This window comes from Hermetia illucens, chromosome 1 (assembly GCF_905115235.1).
Source record: "Hermetia illucens chromosome 1, iHerIll2.2.curated.20191125, whole genome shotgun sequence".
NCBI classification, from domain to species: Eukaryota; Metazoa; Arthropoda; class Insecta; order Diptera; family Stratiomyidae; genus Hermetia; species Hermetia illucens.
Genome location: NC_051849.1, coordinates 44,872,320 through 44,895,900, shown reverse-complemented (window position 1 = coordinate 44,895,900; position 23,581 = coordinate 44,872,320). Strand labels below are relative to the sequence as shown.

Below are 23,581 nucleotides of genomic sequence, written 5' to 3'. Positions count from 1 at the left end.
TATGATCCACATCTTAGCCGGAAGGTTAAGATTATTTGTTATCTTACTTTGGTTAGACCGGTGCTCACCTACGGGTGTGCTATCTGGTTTAATTTGAGTGCTAGCCAAATGGAGAAAATAAGGATCTTTGAAAGGAAATGTCTGGGTGCTTGCACGGGGCTTAATAGGACTGCTTCGTCAAACTATGAGCACTATGTAACTAACGAAGTGATGTATGCAGCTGCTGCTGTGCCAAGAAACGACACAGTTATCGTCAGATTGATTCGGAATCATATAGTGCGATCTGCTTCGCATGGTGAGAACCCTTGGGTTTCGCAGCCGTTCTACCCAAATGATGGGTATTTCGAGAAAACTCTCACGACAGGCATCATTCCTCCCAAAGCGTTCGTGTATCTTGACAGGAATAGTCTAATTCTTGATTCTGCCGGTGATCCGGTTATGTATCATATACATAGACGGGCCACGGACAAAAGGATAGAATACCCCCCGAATTTGACAGTGGGGGCTCCGGGATTCGACTGGAGATACTCCAGAGCGAGAGCAATTGATATTAAGCGGGATGAAAAAGAGAAATCTTGGTACTGGTGGCTGCAGGATGCCGGTTAGAGGTGGCCGTGCTCAGTTCTGCCATTTGCTTCTTGGTGGGGCTTTGTAAATATGTACATATTGAACGGGTGCTGATTTTGTCTCCAGTTGTAACTTATAAATATATACGTTATGATTCTTTGTTTTTTTTGTATGGGTGTTATTGTAAAAAAAGGAAAAAATGTATAACATAAAATATATAATTATGATAGTTTTAAGAACAATAATTTAAGTTAAAAGTATTTTTTCATTTTTTTTTTTATATTTCTTTATTTGCCACTAAGGCCAAGTGAATTCTGTCGGGTTTTCGAACATTTCCCGACAACTTATTGTAAAATTAGATTTTTATTTCTTACTGTTTCTCTTCTCTGTCTGTAAATTGCTATTCGAAAACTTTGAGAGCCCACAGTGGAAATTAGATTTAAGTTATTTTTGTTATTTTAAAAGATTGTTTTTTATTGTTCATTTTTCCAATCTATATACTATTGTTACCTATTTCTTAAAAATAAAAATGATTTTAAAAACAAAACAAAAACAGACCACACGAGCTCTTTAGACACTAAGTGTTGTCATAGAGCATACCACATGAGTTCGTGTGGCACACGATCGAATGCTTTCTCTAGATCCAGAAATACAATGTAGCTTCTCACAGTGTTTCTCCATGAGTAAGCATGTATTGCGTCAGTAGTTCCGCAGTTCTTAACAAATCCGTCTTGATTCCCGGTTATTTCAATGATTTCGCGAATAATTTGAACATTGTACTGGTCTTCCTTTCTTTTTCCATATTGGAACTGTTGTATTTTCTAATCAGTCAGTACCTTCCTCAATAAACCGAATAAAGAATTCACTGAGCCCCAATGCGATGTCGTCAGGTCCTATGGCTTTCCCCGATTTCATTCGTTTTATTGCTTCCTCGACTTCAGTTGCGCTAACAGATGGAACTGGTCCAAATCTCGGCAATGATTGTGGAAGTGGAGGATGAACAAATTCTTCAGCTGAAATATTCTCGCCATCTATGCGTCGCGGTTCTACGGTCGGTAAGGAAGGTACTATCTCTCGTCATTAACGCAACAGAAGAGTTCGATATGTCGTGTGCATTCGTATTGGCTTTCTCTATCGCCATCCCCAGTGCTTTGCTTTCCGGTTGGCATTCTTATAAATTTGCTAATTGACCAGCGTTTTATCGTCCAGAAACTTGTGGTAGAGGTAATTCTTTTCACGGACTTTGATTTCAGCATCGTCATTAAAAACCCAAGTGTCTCAGTTGATATGCCGCTTACCTGGTTTGGTGACCCCGGGGTTGTGGAGGCGGTTTTTGGGATCATAACTTTAATTTGGTTCGCACGTGGTGAAGAAATGAATAGTGCGCTCAGCTGATATAATGGTGAGCTTCATCAGCCGGTCATCAAATCATTCGACTTCTTTAATGGTACCACTGAAACCTTCTTGCAGAGCGCAGGCTCTTAAGAATTCCTCGGTTTTTCCAGTAAATGTGAAAGCAACTAAATCAAAATAATCACGACAAGAAAGAAGAACCATCCATATCAGGATCAAAAAGAATAGAAAAGAATGAAGCTCGAGGACTTGTCTCTCCCTAATTTGTCAACTCAAATGCACAGCTTCCATAGAATTGATAAATGGCCAAAATACCATCTCAACCCTAAAGTTTGTTTACAGCCTGTACGCAGGGAAAACTCCCGCTCACAGTGTGTTGTGAGAGAGAGAGAAACATCAGCTGAGTTGCTCCCGTTGTTAAATACAAATTAATTAAATTGTGTCTTCCTCGTTTTGAATCCGAGAACGAAGGTAGGCAAAGACCCTTTTCAAAGGTTCGGAGAGCAATACCTTTCAGAACATATCCGCAAAAGCCCATATATGTAAAAACTCCTGGAAGGCAACCATCTAGAAGACACTAAGTCCCAAGACGAACGCAAGACAAGACCAACTCTCAAGGTACGCTGCCAAGGAAAGGACACAATACTCTACTCTACAAGATGTGGTAGGAAGATGAGGCTCACGAATACTGGCTTCCAGGGAAAAAGCCTTTAAACCACATTTTGAAAACACAAAATCAAGTGCACGTGAAAACTAGCGTAAAAAGAGTGGAAAAACTTTTGTCTGTCTGTCTGACACACCAAAACGAAGTTGATAGCCTGAAAAGGCAGTCTTCCACAGGTTTAGTTGTTTGGAATCTGCCGAATGAGTCCTACGTTGGGCGCCATTTGTGATGAGCTCAACTGGTCTGGAAGCAACGAAAAGCGGAGACTTGCCCCAAAAACGAAAAAAGTTAGTAAAATTGGCCGTAAAGGTCAGCTCGCAAATACTGAAGCTCCACTGAAGTGTCTCGTCGATACACACTTGCACATTCCTGATTTGATTTTAATGAAGTACGCGCGAGTACATTTTAGACGTCCCTGACGAGACGCACTATTATTTCGAGCATTAGTCCGTTCTATTATATATATCCCCGTGCGCCAGGCTCTTAGATTTGCTGAGCTTCTCCAGGCTTCTGATTTCTGTTACCCTCTGCCAATCACTCGAGGACGTTGAATCGTTTCGCTACCACAGCTAGCACGGGACCAGAGATATTCTTTTTTTGGGCGATCAATTCGTTGACAAACTTTTGACCGACAAGCATTTAGACTAATATCTGCATCGATCATGACCACACTACGAATCGAACCTGAAGTTTTCGTCCTAACCCTCGATGTACTTGGAACTCGATAACCAAAACATTTGTTGTGTGCTTGTTCTCCGGTAAGTTTTCAAGAATTCATAACCTGGATATGAAATGGATTTCGAGGCGATTCAATTCGTTTACCTTTTCAGAAAATGAAACGAACAACCAGTATTTCATCTTCTTCATCTCTACCATTAAGTCTGCCGTGGAACCAATGTCAACTGCTTTCGGTAAATCTAAATCGAATTTGTAGAACGGGTGGTTGAAGAAAACAGATAGGCTCAACACTTCCTATTCTGGTTGCTCATTGAATGAGATCTCAGTCAATGGCCTGCTACTGTAGGCGCTGGAACTCGATGTAGATTCGCTTTTGCAATTCCCATTAGTCAACTCTTTTCGAATGTTGTCACTCCTTTCAAAGCCTATTGACTACACCAGCTTGCGTGTTCTTTCGACCGAGACAATTAGTTCGATTATGCCCAGCGCATTTATTTTTATTATATCTTGCATATATTTGCCCTAGTTCACCCTCTTTGGCAAACTATCTAACCTCTTAACTGTAGCTCTTTTTTCCATTCACTGTTTGCGTTGATTACAATGGCCTTATTCTCACCAGTTCACTTTGAAACCCCTTCACAACTTCAACCCCCTTTCATGAACCATTCAATTCAAGCTATACAGAAATTAGTGGCGTCTTATCCCGGACTATTTTATGTGAAGTCTGTATGAGAGTTACTTTTTCAACATTCTAATGCAACCTCTTGAAGTCAATGTACAAATCGCTCAAACCCCCATATTATATGCAGGGCTGATAAATTCAAATCTGAAAAAGTAAATTTCGATGATCTGCAATTTTAACTAAAGCTCTGGCGACTCTAATGATCTGTTATACCATCCTAACTGACCCTTTTTTACCTACATCCCTCTCTCCTCCCAAGAGAATGCTATTACCCAATTAATTTACTGCTGATAATGTCTGAATATGCTTTTCCTCTTAAGGTCTTTCATAAATAAGGCTCGAAAGTTCACCTGTGGTCTAGAAAGCCAAGTCCCTTAGAACAAGGAAAATCCTAAAATTTACCAGGTCACCGCCGATTCCATGAAATCCATTTCATTTCAAATCGTTAATGGTGTGACCATCCTGGACGCGTAATCTGAATCTATTACACCGAATAGTGAGTTGGCGAAGTTAACGACTAGGTTCAGGACTCCCCGTTTTTCGCTGTATTTGCTTCGTTTAAGTTAATAGTAGTTCCTTATTTCATATGATGTTGCTCTGTAGATGGTTCAACTATTGCCCTATAAATAAACTGGAACACTTGTTCCCGAATTGGTCAAAAATATTCTGTAATTGTAACTGGGAAATGCTGATCTAATACACAGTCAACATTAAAATATCCGTAAGAATCAAGATTAGCGTGCACATTTTGTCAGCGCTCAAGTACCTGGGTGTCACAATCAACCAGCAACAAAACTCCAATCCCTCCATCTGAAGAATATGGCGACAAATTCATCTATCTTTAGTTCATTGCGTAAGACAGTTTTGAGAAATACATCCAGCCCACAGTAAAGCTAAGGCAGGGGTACGCTGCTCTTTAACTTAGCGTAAGTGGTAGCATACACCGACGACATTAATATCTTATCGGGCTCCTTCAACAATGTCGCCCAGGAAATGAAAATTACCCATTCGGTCCTCGATCCTTAAGTCGAAATACGCATAGAGACGAAGGTCCATGTCTATAAAATAATTGTCATACGAAGGCGAAACTTGATTTGATTGATGGCTTCGATTCAGGCTTCTGAAGAACTGCTAAACACATTAAAAGAAAAGCGGTAAGAAAAATCCTTGGAGTAGTTCGCAAGGATGGCGGATGACATATCAAAAAGGGAAATCAATGGCTCCAAGCTGGTTGATAAATCGAAAAAATGATGGGAAGAATCAATCGACGTTAAGAGCGTGACATCACTTCATACATATATAATATAAAAAACTGGCTAACGCAATCACTGAACCGAAACCGCTACATGTGCTCGTTCATGGTCCCAGGGTGTATAAAGCAGCTAACGAGATAGGTTTTGACTACTTAGGCAACTCTATAATCTATTCAATCTAATTCTATCTATTGCAAATCCTAAATGTGGTTAATGAACCCACTTTCTTCAACGTGGTCAGGCGAGAGGTCATCGACATCACGGTGGCATCTCCTGACATCGCGGCTCTGATCGGAGAGTGGAGAGTATCAAACGATATCACACTCTCGGATCACAGACGCATTGATTTCGTTATGGGCATGGATCTACCTCCACCCACTCCATTTCGGAATCCGAGGAAGACAGATTGGGTAATGTATCAAACAGAATTGAACGCCCGAGTCACGATCCCTGGGAGGCGGATCAAATCCATTGCTGGAATTGAGAAGACAACCCAGATGATCACAACTAGCATGAGAGAAGCTTTCGAAGGAAGCTGTCCACTCAAGATGCCAAAGAAGGGTAAAACACCATGGTGGAACTCGGATTTGGCAAAACAGAGGAGAACGACAAGGATGCTCCTTAATCTCTGAAGGGTGAATCAAGCACTAGCTGGAATCGCTATAAAGAGGCACAGAAGGCTCTAAAGAAGAGCATAAGATCGGCTAAACGATCATCTTGGAGACGCTTTTGCGAAGAGACTAACTCTCTTGAGGCAACCTCAAAGCTGAAGCGGATTCTGGTCAAAGAACGTAGCCAGAAACTGGGTTACTTACGTTTACAGAATGGGAAGTACACAGAAAGCGATGAAGAAACGGCAATCATTTGCTTGAAGTACACTTCCCAGGCAGCATCCAAAATCTAATCTCGGGGCCAACAGGCGCATACAGCCCTCAACCGAGAGATTGGAATCTGGCATGCAAAGTAGTATCACTGGAGCGTTCCATAGATATAAGTCTTCAGGTCCGGATGGCATCATCCCTGCGCTAGTAATAGAAGGAATGGATGCCCTGGGTGTACACATTCGGAATATATATCGGGCATGCCTAGCACACGCTTATATTCCAATTAAATGGCGGGATGTGAAGGTGTTGTTCATTCCCAAACCAGGAAAACCCACCTACACAGACGCAAAAAGCTTTCGACCGATCAGTCTAACGTCCTTTCTGCTAAAAGGACTAGAAAGATTAATAGATCGGTTCATAAGGGATACACACATTCCTAAATGGCCACTTCACCATAGGCAACACGCCTACCAGAAAGGCAAATCCACAGAGACAGCACTCCATGAACTTACGGCAAAAATTGAAAAGGCGATGTCCGATAAAGAATACGCGTTAGGGGCATTCATGGACATTGAAGGTGCCTTCAATTATGCCTCATTTGCGGCAATTTGTGATGCGGCAAGACAGCATGGAATCGAACCGCTGCTAATCAGTTGGATCCTTCACATGCTTGAGTGGAGAAAAATCCACATATCGGTCGGCCAGAAGTCTATTGAAGCAGGATGTCTCAGGGGCTGCCCACAGGGAGGGGTTCTCTCTCCACTGTTATGGCTCTTGGTGATGGATACCCTGCTGTGGCTCCTGGAGGACAAAAAAGTCTTCGCGCAAGCATTTGCGGACGACCTAGCCGTAATAATTACCGGCAAGTTTGCGGACACAGTATGTGACCGCTTGAATGCAACTCTGCATGTAATCCACAGCTGGTGCCTCCGCAATGGACTCACGGTGAACGCTAGAAAGACTGGACTAGTTATGTTCACTAGGAACGTCAGGTGGGGAAGCTATACGCTACCAACCTTAGCAGGGGCGGAAATCCAGCTGGCCATTTCATTGGCAGCAGAAGAATGTCTGCGACAAAAATGGAGGGGTCGCACCATTCGAATCTGTTCCGACAGTCGGGCGGCATTATCAGCACTAAATGGCAACAACATATCAAGCCAGTTGGTGTGGAGTTGTCATCAGGTGCTGCTGAAACTTGGCTGACTGAACGAAACATTCCTGATGTGGGTGCCGGGGCACTCTAACATCGCCGGTAATGAGGGGGCTGATAGACTGGCTCGCCGAGGGTCTGGATCCACAATGGTGGGCCCAGAACCAGCTCTTGGAGTCCGACCATCTACTGTCAAGTCTACTCTGAAGGGTGAAATTGCAAGGATTCACGCAACCGAGTGGAGAAATTTGGACTCTGGCCGGCAAGCGAAAATCCTTGTGAAGGAGCCTAGGGCCACTAGAGCGGCATTTTTGTTGTCCCTTAAGAAGTGGGACATGAAAACCCTAGTAGGGCTTTTGATGGGACACTGCCCCTTAAATTACCATATGGAAAAGATTGGGGTAGTGGTTTCGGCTGTGAAGAGGAGGAGGAGACAGCCCTGCACTTTTTATGCAGCTGCTCGGCATCCTCAGATCTCAGACGAAGACACCTTGGCAAGGTTTTCTTCAATGAAGAATCTGCACACTCTGCCTCTTGAGAATGTTCTCAGATTCGCTAAAGCCTGCGAACGCCGTAGGCGGGAAGCCATTGAATAGGCAACTTACGGGGATAGTACAATGGGCTTAATAATGGCCTGAGTGCTCGGAGCTGCAGCTCCCCCCATTTAACTAAACTAAACTAGGCAACTCTATATATTGAAGAAATATTGCTTCCCTTCATTCTTAACTCAAGCCACGCTACGGCATGCACCACATCCTGGCTTGAAAGGTAACATGGAAGACGGTAGAAAAATGCATGAAGGTGATTTATATTGCTCTGAGAGCAAAGGCAGCAAAGAAAGCCTTTAAAGGAAAATTAAGAACACCACCCCACGGCATAATATCGCCTGGTAGTCTACCGAAGTTATAGAAGAAAACGGTTTTGAACCTTTCCGTCTTTCAACGATAAAACAGCAGGGAGTAAACTAATCTTAATGAGGTTCTATTTTACATAAACTCCAACAGGTTACGCCGAACAAATAAAAAGTTGAGCATCGACAAGGTGAAATATGCACTTATTTATAATACTTACTTTTGCCCCAAGAGAAATTAATCTTTGATAAAACCGGTCTTCGTACGCACGTCAATCAGTTCGATTTATATTAAAGGAATTTTTGGTTTTTTTTTGTTGGGTCCTTAGCATCATAAATGTTGATTTCATGAGCCGCATGTCATTAGCAACTCCAATAAATAAGAAATAATAATAATGAAAAACAAATAAGAAAATCTTATTAAATATGCGTGTTCAGTTCATCAAGTGGTTGACCGCACATACAAGATAATAATGTGGTAATAATGTACATATAAATGTAATTTACTTTGTAAATTGAAATTCTTAACACAGATGTTCCCTTCTGGATATCCCCTAATAACAATAAGTATTCCAAACTAAACTTGAGGGGATGACCAGTGGGTCGTAAACTTCTCTAATTGCTTTGAGCGTTTTATGAGCAAGTGATCATATTTGTTCTAAATGCACAGGTGAAGTAACTGCCCATAAATCTATGCAGTTCCACATATTCGCTCATATAAGCAACTGAAGAATGTCTGATATAAATTCAATAGAACGATCTAGATAAAATTGAAATTAGCAGGGAAAAAGTTGACACTTTTTCATTATTAAAAGAAACTTAACGTATTTGAAGTATAAATCAGTTTAATACTCGTACGGCGCATAAATCATTGGAATGGATAATCTATTTTGTCGTTTGGTATAAAGAAGTATTATTATTATGCACTCATATTTATCAAAAAGTCAACATCAGACGATAAACCATCGAAAAAATATGAATGGTCTACAAATATCTTATGGGCAATTTGCTTGTTTAGTAACAAATTCAGGTTTTTGAATGATGTGGTATTATTTTTCCCTGGAATCAAAATGCCTTTTTTGATAGTATCTTTCTTGTTTGTACTCCGTCAGCAGAAATTTCATATACGTCATTACTGCTTTTATACACGTCATTTTACTACTTTGCATTTTTGCATGGCGAAAAGTTTACCATTTTCTGTGATTCACCTTTCGTAGTGAGTTTTCGCCAGTTCTTCACTTGCTTCGACATTCGTTTCCATCGAAATTACCAAGATCGTCATTATTTCATCATTCCATTTATACACACATCTGTACGTATATCCTACGTATAGTTTTAACAAAATACAATTTCTTATTCTTACTTTAACATAATATTATATTGTATATTATAAGAAGGAGTAGCAAACGAAGGACCTGAACCAATGGATATGGATATGGTTGTACTTGTACAGGATAATAATTGTTATTATTTATAATTAGCCACCGACGTTTTCGAAACTATTTGGGTATTTTCAATGCGCTCCAAATTTTCAAATAAACTTAATTTATCGGATGATGGAGCCACTATATTGCTTCTCTGATTTACATAATTGCCCAACTTTTTTGTGGGCTCGTGTAACAATTTTTCCTAGAAATTATATCAAGTCAGGTTGGACTGATATTCTAATGGGATTGTTGTTAACATGGACCCGTACTGAATACTAATTCCATTATTTAACTTTAAATTTTTGAAGGAGAAATTCTGCCAATTGCTTGTGTTCATTTTAAGAGCTTCAGGATTTACTTCTTTGAACGATTCACGGTTTAGATGTTAGTTTCATCGTAATTCCTTTTCTTTTCCATGTCAGATTACATACTACTATAAACCCGCACATATACGGACCATCCCATCAGGAAGCATGTAGTCCTCCTCTATCGTTCTATCCCACATAGTTCTAGAAAGACTCACTCCGACCATCCTCGTATAGTGTGTTCCAATGTATGGCAGAACCCGCAATGTAATTTCGCCCTGGCTTAATATGTGACCATTCGCTATCACTTCCATTTTTTCATCAACACGTCTCCGGGTATCCGGCCCTTGCACCTTTAATTATTGTCTTAGACCAGAATATGCCCATGACACGACGCAGACATAAGTTGATGCTTCCTTGAAATAATAGGGGTAGTCGGATACTTTTGTAGTGCAGAGGGAACATTCGCGAGAAACAGCTTCAACAACAACAGATTTAGGACTCATAATGTCGAACGGCATCACAGTCAGCGCCGCCGCCGGCAAAAACAACGCTACCAAGTCAGACAAATTTATCAACTTACTCGATCCTCCCATTAATGCAATAACCTGTCAGACTGAGCACCTTGGCTTTGGTGGTGTTTATCTTCAGTCCGAATCCCCCCTCTTCCGAATCTAGAGCCATTTGGCCAAGGTCCGTGACTCGGTAAATGGCAAGCAGGTATAATCAGCATTACCGAGGTGTTTGAAAAAAAACATAACATAATTAAATAAATCGTTCCACGTCCTCGAGCTAAGGCAGCATGAGGAAACCAGAAGAAAAAAAATATGCAAAAATGCAACCTAGTGGATTAGACCTTCGAATTCAAATTCCTCTGAGATTTCACCTTGATGAAGTAGGTGAGATTTTGCGACATCATATGTCAGTCTGATAACAGCTATTAGTTTCTTCCAAATACATTTTCTGTTCGCGCTGTTCAAACCCTTATCAAAATCTATGAAGAGCAGGTGGACCACTGATCTGAATTCCGCGCAGTGCTCCACAATTATCGAGAGGGTGTAAATCTAGTCGGTACAAAAGGATTCAGAGTGGAAAGTGGCCTGCTCTCCGGTGCAGGTGATTTTAGCTAATATCTTTCAATTGCCGCGCTCATAACACCGCCCTTCTCTAGAGTTTTAGCGGTCAGCCCTCTTTTCCACTTACTAGTGAAAATCCCACATTCCCAGTACTTACGAATAGGCGGAAGTAGAAATTGTACAGAGAGGCCCGCTTCAGGGGGTCGATGACAAAGATAATTTCGCCTCAGTTTGGAAGAGAAGTTCTTTTTGGCATATTACAGTAGCTTCCCATATTATCCATAACTTCACTGAATGTTACAAAATCCAAAGTCGTAGTGAAATGCTCCTTCCAACTCCTTGCTTGCCTATCATTCTTGATGAGAAGCCTATCACTATTGGCATCCCTCACAACCCTCACTACCTATAAGAACTTTCGTTGTTATCTGCGAAAGTTTCTGCTTTACTCATTTGGGTTGCCATGTACTTCTCATTGGGTTGCCATGTACTTCTTGGTGGGAAATAGCGCATCAACCTCACCTACACGCCATCATTCGCTTACCTCTCTACTGTTCTGTGCCAAGCGCTCTTGGGGCGGCCAGTCGCCGAACATCTGCATGGGGTATAGTGGGCATAGTGTAGCCAGCAACGCAATTGTCGCCCCTCTTTAATGTGTCATCTACTTCCAGATTTAAGGCAAGGCGTCGAAACTGCATTCAGTTTTTCAACAAGGAAATGAAAGAAAATGTAAGGCTGTTAATGCGTCGGGCATCATTCAGTTCCGACTCTTCTCTATCCATAATATAAATGGGGAGAATAGGATGATCCGTCAGACTGAGACGGTTTTGTTGGTTTAATCTTCAGTCTAACCCAACTTGCCTCCAAATCCAACGCCATTTAGCCAAGGTCCATAGCCCGGTGAGAAAGCAAACATATGTCATCAACGTAATCGAGGTGTTTGAGGAAAAGTGTTATAGTCGATTGAACTTCACCACATCCTTCCAAGAAGGAAACGTAAAAAACATCACTGATAACAAAAAGAGATAATATCGGTGAGAAGATGCAACCCTGACGACTCCGTTTTGTAAAGCAAAATCCTCGGAGATTTTACCTCGACGCAGCACGTGACATTTTGCGCTATCATATGTCGCTCTGATAATAGCTATTACTTTCCCTGGAATGCCCTTTCTGCAGGGAGCACGCAAGATGTTCACGCTGTCAGAATCGATGAAAAACAGGTTAAGGGAAGACTTCATTTCCGGGCATTGTTCCAAAATGATTTGTAAGGTAGTGATGTGGTTAATTCAGGGGAACTTGGAGCGGAAACAAACCTGCTCTGTGTCGATCAAGTTGGAAGCGTTTCCAGATTATTTCAGCTATTCCCTTTTCGACGGCTGCCACAACGCAGATATCCCTCCAATTGTCACATTCAAAGGTGCCTTATTTGAATTTTCAATAATTATCCTCTTCTTCCACTCCTGGAGAAAGGTCTCGGATTCCCAAGATTTCCATACGAGTGGAAGTAATAAATCTGCTGAAACTACAGGTGCAGCGATAAATAACTGAGCGCTAGGACCGTCAAGCCCTTACTTTACTCTGTTTGAGTGCATTGTTAGCCGAAATGATTTCTCTTCTGCTTGGAGAAGCATTATCAGCACTAAACAACAACAACATATCAAACCAATTAGTATGGAGTTATCATTAGATGCTGCTGGAGCTTAGCCGACTGAACGAATCATATCTGTTGTCGGTACCAGGACTAGCAAACATCGCTGGTGACGAAGAAACTGACAAATTGGCACGCCAAGGTTCTGGATCCATAATGGTAGGGTCAAAATCATCTTTTAGCACCCGGACATCCACTATCAAGTCCATACTGAAGAGAGAAATTTCAAGGATTCACGGACCCGAATAAAGAACGTTGAACTTCTACCGGTTGGCGAAAATGTTCATGAAAGAACTCGGGGTCGCTACAGTGGCATTTTTGTTGCACCTTAAAAAGTTCGAGCGCAATGCTGACCACATTGCCTCCTAGTGTACCGTTACGGTCTTGAATGAAGTGCTCTAACACACTTTAAGGCCCTGATCCAACATGGATTGTTGCGCCAACGATTATTATTATTATTATTATTAAAAAGTGGGACATGAAAACCCTAGTAGAGCTTTAACCGGGATACTGCTCCTTGAACTATCACATGGAAAAAAATTGCAGTGGTAGTCTAGGTTATATGCAGCCAGTAATTCTTATGTAGTCCTCCGCGATCTAGTTTTCTTCAACGAAGAGTCTGCGTATTTGTTGTCGCGATAGGCAATTTCCGGGGGTAGTACACTACAATAATCAAGAATGTTTCTAACGAGGGTGTGGCGGTGTTAAAACGGGCTGGGTTAAGCGAAAGTGAGAAAAGGAATGCAGTATAAAGCAGGACCTTTTGGGAGCGCGATTAACGATGTCCACAAAGTGGGAATTGAAACGAAACTTGTCATCGAAGATTACACACAGATCTTAAAAAGAACTCAAAAGTGGTAGAGGTTGTCGAGGTCGGCGTACTCCCTTGATTACTTTGCAGACAAGTGTTGTCGAAGACTTGGAGCTTTTGAGTAACACTGAGGGTCCCTTCCATTTGCTACTCCCATATAGCAAGACAGAAGGGACATCACCACGGAACAGTCTCAGCTTGATCTTGGTGTTGAGGAAACTGTATTTCCAGATTTTGACAAGGCAACGAAGGCACATGTAGTGTTGTTAATGTGGCCGGCAACATTCAGTTCAGTGCCACTGTCGGAAAAAACCACGCTTTCAAGATATATAAATTAATCGATGCCTTCGATGGTCTGGCCGTTAATACAGATAGGGAGAGTGCAATGACCCATAAAACTGAGACTGAGAGTTTCTGTTGGTGTTTATCTTCAGTTCAACTCTACTTGCTTCTCTTACTAAATCCAGAGCCATTTGAAGAAAGTCCATGATCCGGTGAAAGAGCAAACAGTTGTCATCAACGTAGTCGAGGTATTTCAGGAAAGGGTGCTAATATGGTTAGTGCAGTTGGACCTGGAGCGCAAATCAACCTGCTCTCTGGTCATAATGCTTTCGAGATGATCTTTGATGCGTTCCAGAATTGTTTGTTTGAGCCATTATCTTGGCCACGGTCGGAACCGCAGCTACCCCTCCAATTGTCATACTGAGAAAGGGACCCTTCTCTGGAATCTTTACGAACACCCCGGACACTCAAGACTTCCGTACGAGTGAGAACAGCAGACCTATAGTAACTGCAAGGTGCTGTAATAAATAATTCTCCGGGGAAAACATCCAGCCCAGCGGCTTTACTCTGTTTGAGTGCATGGATGACCGAAATGATTTCTCTTCTGCTTATAGGAACACTTCGTATCCGCACGTTACGGTGACTAGCCATTTCATTCACAAGACGAGGCCTTCACCAGATGTGATACGGTTAAGAACGGTGCCGAAATTACTTCACCTCATCAGTTGCTCGTCATTGTGGATGAGGAATCGACTGTCAATGTTCTTCACGGGTTCATCAAAAGATTTGCGAGCACATACAAATTCTTTCGTGATGCGGTATACACTTCTAAAATCATTGCATTTTGTGGCATCTTCCGCTTCCCTGGCCAGCGCGAAAGCGAATTCCCTACACACAGAGAACACTACGTTCAACTTCACAAAATTTCGTCCGGTATCGAAGTTTGAGTGTGTCACGCCGTCATTACTCAACCCCTCCCGTCCATCGATCCTCTTCCACGATTCGGCAGATAGCCAGATCTTATGACACCCCTTCAGGACGTGGCCGACGACTTGTGCAGCACCAGAGAGAAGAACATTTCTCATGGTGCGGCCCAATGCTTATCGATATTCCCAGGCGGGTAACGCAGCTGCCGTCCGATCAGCAAGATAGCGTTCCCACTGTCCAATGACAGCCGTATCACACAAGCGGTCGATGTTAAACTTGGGGGTCGCAGCTCTCAACCCTGCACGAAGAGGCGGATGCAGCACGCAAGCGGACGGAAGCGACCATATGGGCATCTTATTCGAGGCCGATGTCAGGTCCTTTCTAGTTGCGCACATCCAGGAAACAACTCTAAAATTTACTGCTGATCGCAAAGTGGTCAATATCATTGCTCTTACGGTTGGCCAGTTAAATGCCAACTTATCTTATGGCAGGTTCCAAGCTCTAACAATGTGACACCACTAACGAAGCGGTTCAAGCAACAGAAATCCATAAACCTCCCACCATTATCTTACATTCGCTAAGAACGAATTTTTCAATCACATATCCAAGCATGGCTTTGTCAGATACCACCTTGCAATTCAAATCACCATCACAATTTTACATTTAGAAAGCCTCCCCTGAATTGCGTAAAATTTGCTGTAGAAAGCATCCTTCCCGTTGGTGAAATCTTGTAGTCGGAATCCGGTCAGAAACCGCCTCCAAGAAAAGGAGATCGCACCTGGCGGTAGCCGTCAAGAATAATCTGACACCGCTTTCGCGTCTGATATCATTTGGCTTGGCAAAGGACAAAAACACATTCCCGCAAGAGAGGGAGTAATACTCTTCAGACTCTCACCAGCTTACTTCGCTAAGGCCCAGAATTTCCAACTTATATCGTTAGAATTCCCACTCAAGTTGGAGAAAGCGAGCATTTTTTGAACCTTCGTTACCGTTGCCGAAGAGCATGCGCACATTTCAAAAACCAATCATAGTTCGTTTTCGATGGCCAGAAGCCGTAGCTGTGAAGTCACTCCCTATCCAATAAAGTTTCAAAATTTGCTGATATTCCATTTAGTTGCCTTTTACGACAAGCAGAGAACACTTTGAGTGTACTGTTAAGAGCGAACTCACAGGGAAAGTAGGAACAAAGTGAAACACAGGATTGCTTAGGACTTAGCAGTGGATGAGTTCGCACCCACTTAATGACGGACCGAACCACTTGAGAAGCAACTTACTTCCTCTTTTGTAGTTCACGGACTCCTCTTTTTTGAGTTAAACCCAAGTTTTCAAAAAAGCAAGCAAGTTGACCGACGGTTTCGTCCAGGGCAGAGGCAACTCATCAGACGCTGCCTCACGGTCGTCAGTCAACTTTTTTGCTTTTTGTGGAGCCAGCAAAATTGATGGAAATGGGGAAAGTTTGAAAAAATTGCGTATGTAGGACAAAAATTGCTCGAAGTAATCGCGTGTTAGGGCGGTATCCACACTCTTTAATAATAACTTATGAGTTTTTTTTAATGATTAATTGAAACGGGCTAGGATATATGAAGTTTTGGACATGACGTGGAAGAGGCTGAAAATTCCAAAAGGACCCCCCTCCTCCTATCTCCTAACCTGACTAACATAGAGGCATGCAGCGATGTCTCGAGGGAACAGTGCATTGAACCTGCCGCTTAGAAGTTGGCAGACCTGCACTGTCAACTTTCAGCACCTTTTCTGCTTCTGGAGTAGCTCTGCCCACGTGACTAACCAGAGTTAATCCGGATTGCTACATTGACTATCCCCAGCATCTACCTAGATCTAGACCAAGATTTCATATATGTGCGTCTTTGTTATTTTTACCAGAATTTTCGCTAGAAGTGCACACAGAATATGTAAACTTCGTGTATAAATCTTGGTGAATAAGAAACCGAGAACAAGTTCTAGTGCGTATCTGATGAACCATAATTTATTTTCCAAACGATATTAAAAGTTAAGCGACTTCTTTTGGAGATGGAAATTAAAGACTGTTGAATTTCACCTAGCGGTAACTAATGGTGATTATAATGAAACTAGAAAGATTTTAAAATTTTCTTTATATTACTACCTTTAATACGCGTAAGAGTGGAGGTCCCCATAACTTTAGCCAAATATAGTCATGTGGGGTATCAAATGAAAGGGGTTAGTACTTCACGAAGCTGGTCTTAGTTTTGACATTTGTTGGAAAGGCGCAGGGTTCGGAGGGTCAAAAGTGATCATTTATTTAACGGGGCCCTTTTCAGAAACTGCCCAACCGAAAAAATCTGAAAAAATAACTATATGGTGCCTAGGCTCCGAAATTCATGCGGAGTCCATGCCGATATCCCTTCAAATAAAGTTAATAATAGTATATTAATATAATTTTCAATAATTGGCCGCTGAACCCCCTTAAGTTCATCCTAGCACCACGCAGGAATGTAGGCTATAATATAGAGCTTGATCCAACCAAGTTTGGTGGAGATAGAGCTATTACTAACGAAGCTATATCAAGTCAAAGTTGTCACTTCTTTGGAAATTCAAATTTTTGAATGTCAATATCACCCCAAAGCGGATATTCTCACATAATATATGTGTATATTACGTGTTACGTACTAACAGGACAAATTCACACTCAAATGTCTCTATAAAGGAAATACACAAAACCTTTCATACCTGAAGCGTCCAGCTTCCAGTTTCCCGACTTGTTTGGTTTTACATACATTCTATATATGCAAATGGTATACATCGAGTCAAAGTCATGACCCATTTGTGTACCATCGTTCAATAAATACACCAAATCGTTGAATGAATCACAAGTATTGGCTGCGACATAAAGTAAAAAGAAAGTTTGAAGCAATGCCAACAATTTCATAGCATCGTCAGTCAAAGTAAGCTAACCTTAAAATGTTCAATATCAAGAAAGAATTCTCTCATTTATTATATGTTAAAGAAGAACTGCGATTGTCTGCAGTGCTAGTATTGTCAGCTCTGATGCTCTCTCCTTAGAGCAACCTTTAAGACACACATTGTATCTTCAATTCAAAAAAGTCAGGACAAACTTGCAATGATATAGTATTATATTAGCGTGATTAATCTACCACGCACTCATAACTAATGAAGGTATCCTGAGTTCCTACCTACAATCTGTAATGACCCCTTCAATTTCATTCCCGTTACAATAACGGTGGACGCACCTACTTATTTCCAAAGTATACCAAGCAAACCAACATAAGTCCAATCATGATACTCACCAAAGTGTTCTGATACCCTAGTCCCGATTCGCTTTCGTCGTCGGTTGGAATAGGAGACATGGACCTGTTCATCGAAAGGATTCTCGGCGACACGGACAGCCGATCCATTTTACCATTTGAAAAGGCCATTCTGTAACCTGTCGACCGCAATTTTACACCACCACGCTAAATGGCTTTAACGCACTATATAGCATTACAATGCAACCACTTTACACTTTTCGCACTGCTTCATTATTGCCTTTAACCAGGTTCCAAATTAAGCCGATCGCTCCTAGAACACGATTTTCAAAATAAACGATTCGCAGTAAACACTCAAAGTAAGCACAAATATTTCCACGGAAAACTCCGTCCGGCCGCACGATCCACTGGAGAGAACTACCCGAAAGTCGAATATCTACTTATATGAGCACGTTAATAATATGATTAGCATGAAAACGAACGCATTTTCCCGGACAAATATCTATTACACGGTGTACAGGTGCCCAAGTACACGGGCACGATTGGCGCGACACTAAGCGGACAGGTAGTCGCAAAAGTGGGCTTACCGCGAGTTGCCCTGATCTTGAAGTTGATTTTCTTTTTCCCAATAGACGAGAGCTCAGATCGCTGGTGATATTTCGTTTGGAGTATCACATGATAAGACGACACCTCGGACGAATTATTCATGCATTAGCCATGGATCAACCGATAATATGTAGCTGAAAAAATATACAAGATTGGACTGGTTACAGAGATGAAAGTGATGTTTTCTCAATGGGCAAGAAAAAATCGTTCTTATTGATGCTGAAGATATACTCATATAACGGAAGCAGTGGATGTAAACGAGAAGGACCAGTTTATTAGGTTGAAAATGGCAAAGGTCAATCAGCACTATATCAGGAAGTAACGGATGGCTAGGTGTTCCTGAAAGAAACTATCTGAATTTACGTTCTACGCTCCGGCTTATCTGTACATCTAGATATTCACGAAAAATTGTTGACTATATACCTGCTCCCCTTCTCCTCCGAATTTGTTATCATCCACCCCCAAAATAGACGCGAATTTCAATATTTTCATAGAGTTCTGATATATACATATGTTCTAGCCGTAAAGTGCCAGTACGTTATCTCAAGCGATATCAGCACAAATTCAACTATTCCATTGTCCAAAGTTTCTGAGCATAAAAGCTTAATGAAATTAGTTACCACACATTAGATACGACGGTTCCAATCCATATATCCAATCATTATTATTAACTGCCAAATTGAATCTGCTGATATGACAGAAAAACATGAAACAGAAGAGGGCACAAACCAAGGTTCATGATAAAGCAAATCGTGCTAGAATACCAATATCCCATGCCAACATTTTCAGATTGAGCAAAAAAAGGATTCTAAGCTTTCTCATTGACTTACTAACACCCTTTTCAGAATCTCGTTCTCTACACAGAGCTATATATATATATATATATATATATTACAGGGCAACAGAATCTAGGAAAATGGGGTACCAAATCTTACCGATACCTTTATCCATGCAGACTGCTAAGTGCACTACGAATACTTCCCTTCTAAAAGAAAGCAAGGACACAATTCATTTTTTTTTAAATCCAATATTCAATATCACCAGCTGGTAGGGATATCGGCGGCTCAATATTTCCATAACTATTTAGACGAGATTAAATTTTGTACCAAGTGAATATAGAATATGTAATTAGTAGTTCTTATCACATAATTTAGAAAACGCCATTCACGATATAATATGTGACGCAGCGCGGTGGTATCGAGGAAAGTGAAAGGGGTGAGCCATTTTAATGCCAAAATTTTGAAGACCATAACTTTTATAGGGGCAAAGAAGTAGGAATCACACCCAGAAAGTTCATGAAAAACTCCACATTCCACGCAATATCCAAAACTGACAAAGATAGAAAAAATTATTAGCTTGTTGGACATGAAATGGCCGATTTGGTACTAAAATTTGAAACGACTGTAAAGCTTACAAAAATTTATTTATTTAATCAAAATCAATTTATTTATTTAATTTATTTAATCGATTCAAAACACTTCTCCCAGCGAGATTCAAGAGCATGTATGCCAGTTTCGTAGAAGTCCAACTGTCAGTCTCTTCGTTCCTAAATTGTTTTTCCGCCGAAAAATGATCCAAATGCTTAAAAAAGTGGTACTCGGTTGACGGTTGACGGTGAATATGGTGAATGAGGCAGAGTCTCATATTGCAATTCGTTCAAATTTTGAAGCGTTGTTCTGGATACATGAGGTCGGTACATTGTCGTGAGGCAGTATCACACCATCTCTGTTGACTAATCTCGGCCGTTGATTACTCAATTTTTGGTGCATTTCCTCGAGTTGGGCACAGTATTTCTGTGTATTTATCGTTTCTCCAGGGGCCAAAAAAGAATAGTGGATAACTCCAGTTGTAGACTACCAAACAGTCACCATTACTTTCTTCGGATGGAGGCTTGGTTTCGGCATATGCTTCGGTGGGTCACCAGCATCTAGCCATTGCGTTGATCGGCGACGATTGTTGTATAATATCCACTTTTCATCACATGTCACTATTCTGTGCAGAAAGGGATCACTTCTGTTGCGGGAGAGTAAAGAACTGCAAATTTCCATTCGAAGCGCCATGTTTTGCTCCATAAGGGTATGCAGAACCCATTTGTCGAGCTCTTTCACCTTTCCAAGTTGTCGCAAGTGCCGGGAAACTGTCGAATAGTGTACGCCCAGTTTCTCTGCAATGTCCCTCCCTCACAGACTGACATGTGTCGGATTCGACTAGAAAACGCAGCTCGTCGGTGTCAATTAATGGTCCTGGATGTCCACGTAGCTCATTTTGAAGTTTTACGTCGCCTGACCGGAATTTTTCGAACCGCCATATGGTTCGTTCGTTTATCGTATCAGCTCCAAATGCGCGTTAATGTTCTTGGTCGCCTCCTCTGCTTTATGACCGAGTTTGAACTCATACAGAAGAAAGTATACGTTCTTGGCTCTTTTCCATCCTTTCTTCCTTTCTATTTACTGTTATCACAACAATGGTCAAAACTGAAATGACTCCTTGATTAAATGTAAATTATCCGACACCAACAGCGCCAACTGGTGGTGGCTTGATATAGCAAAATCCCAACTAACTTGACTTGATTGCCAAATCGGCCATTTCTGTGCAACAACCTAATAATAAAACGTTGATTTTGAAAGGAAACTATCGCTCACCATCCGGAAAAGTATCTTCAATAAATAAAAATAATGCAAACACGAACAAATAAACGAATCACGCTACATACTATAACAAATAAAGGAAACCAGGAGACGAGAGGAAATCAAGAGACAAAGTAGGCATAAAAAGAAAACAACGATAACCCTCCGAAGGAAGCAAAGTCCTCGGCAAACAGATCCAGAGCGCTTCTTCCTCTTCTTCTTCGGTTTCCGCGATCAGACGTTGGAGATCATATTGTCTATAATTATCTTATTTATGACCCCTAATTTCTTCAGCTTTTTCCTCTTCCGGGCCCTCAATGTCCAACCAGTTTTCCTTGGAGAATGTGGTTAACTGTATATCTTGATGCCTCATCACGTGAGCGAAGTATTGCAAATTTTCTTGGTTTTTTAACGGAACCTCAATTTTATATTATTCCAACATTCTACTATTCTGCACCAAGTACTCTTGGGCCATCTTTGGGAGAATGAACTCCACTACATGCCGTATTCGAGATAGAATTATCGCCTCTCCTTAATATATGTTCTGTCCAGTGCCACTTCTGAATTCTAATCCACGGGTACCTGACTCGAGCGCTGACTAAGTTCTTCATTCGAAATAGTATCAGGCCAACGTACTCCGATGATACATTCCAATCAAGTATTAAAGAAGGCTTAGAGTTTTTTCAGTAGCATCCTGGTCATTTTCCATATACTACTTCCATATGGCAACAGGTGAACAATGATACAGAACAGCCCAAATTTGATATTGGTGTTGAAATAATTGTATTTCCAGTAACGAAAGCGAGCCTAAAAATGTGATTGATTGATTGTTGTGAAACCACGCTTCCTAGATATACAAATTCATTAACGCCTTCCACACTCTGGCCTTTAATGCAAATAAGAAGGTGTCAAACAGACACCTTTAGTTTTGTTGGTATTTTTCTTCAGTCCGGCCCAACATACCCCTATTTCTAAATTCAGAGACATTTCACTAAGGCAAGGACCCGATAAGAGAGCAAACAGAAGTCCAGCGTAGCCGAGATGTCTAAGGAAAATGTTATGATCCATTGAACTTCTCCAAGTTCTCCGGGCAACATCAAGGGCGTCACCGATAACGAGAAGAAATAATATCGTGAACAGGTAGTAACCCTAACGGACTCCGCTTTCGAGCTCAAATTCATCTGAGATTTTACCTCGGTGCAGCACGTAACAATTTGCGCCATTATACTCGTATGTCACTCGATACATAACTGTTAATGTCTCTTAGATGCCCCTCCTGCACTCCGCTCCCTGTTCACGTAATCGAAGTTTTCTCGAAATCGATAAAGAACAGGTGCACCGAAGATTTAAACTTTGCGCACTGTTCCAAAATGATCCGGATAGTGTTGATGTATTCAATGCAGAAGGATTCAGAACGGAAGCCAGCCTCTGTCAATCAAACTTTTGCGATTGCCTTGGAGCTATTTTCTCCATGGCAGCTGAGGGCAATCATCTCCTTCTTCTACTCATTGAAAAGGATTCCCAAGATTTCCATATAAGTAGAAGTGCCAGATCTCTACAAACCGCAGAAGCAGCGATTTGTAGTTATTAGGGGAAACCAGCGGCTTTACTCTGTTTGAGTGCATTGATGAACGAAATGTTTTTTTTTCTATTTGAAGGAGCAGTCCGTATCGGGATGTTACAGTGACAACCCATTTCAAACTTCATCGGGTGCCATATGCTTAGGAATCGTGGTGAAATATCCCTGCCTGCTCTTCAGCTGCCCTTCATCACGGATAAGTGAAGCGCCAAAACCCCTCACAGAGCCGTCAAAAAACTTGCAACCACATGCAAATTCTTTTGCCAGGAAGTATACGCTTCTGAAACCATTGCGATCAGCGGCAGTTTCAGCTTATTTGACCAATGCAATAATAACCTTTGTCACAACTTCCCCAAGACAAAGGTAAGCGGTCATTAAATGATGTCACATTTCGATTTTCAACGGCTAATTTCCCAAGTTCAAGGTTCCAAAAAATCAAAAATCTAAAAAAAATCCCTTAAAGTTATCCAAAAGTCAGACGAAAAACCTTTCCTTATAACCCAAGTTCAGAGGTAAAGGCTTAAATTCATGCTGACTAATTTTGGAACCAAAAGTGGCCCAAAAGTGACGAGAGTCCCAAAATCAGGTAAAAACTTTAAACTTCTTGAATAAGCCCAATTGCGTAAAATGAGCAGAGTTTGCGATGACTGACCTCGAGCGGAAAATTTACTAAAAGGTATGTAAGCATGGGAATGAGATGACTATCCCGAATCATTGCGAAAATGAAAGAATTTCATTTATTTCCTTAAGTAAACCGAATTAAAAAACAAGTCGGAAAACCAGAAGCTGACTGACTATATTTAGTGAAAAAAAATGTTACATTCAACTTTTGCATGTATGGGAACCCTCCCTAAATTGCACGTAGAACGATGTAACTCACTGTATGTGTAGTGTCAAAAGGTGTAACCGTTTTCGAGAAAAAAATCGTGTGACAGACAAACAGACAGTAAACCAATTTTAATAAGGTTTTGTTTTCCAGAAAACCTTAAAAAGGATGGTTGAGCTTGCTGTTATATATATACGCCATCTCGCC

General features: G+C 41.3%; 1 protein-coding gene across 1 annotated transcript in view; it reads right to left on the bottom strand.

Annotated features, from left to right (window-relative positions):
- Positions 1–18,440, bottom strand: part of LOC119655582 (chloride channel protein 2) — a 129,406-nt gene extending 110,966 nt beyond the window's left edge. The window contains exon 1 of the mRNA XM_038061548.1: positions 17,779–18,440. Coding sequence (XP_037917476.1) covers positions 17,779–17,907 — 129 coding nt within the window. The 5' untranslated portion in view covers positions 17,908–18,440. The remainder of the gene's footprint in view (positions 1–17,778) is intronic.
- Positions 18,441–23,581: the final 5,141 nt, after the last annotated feature.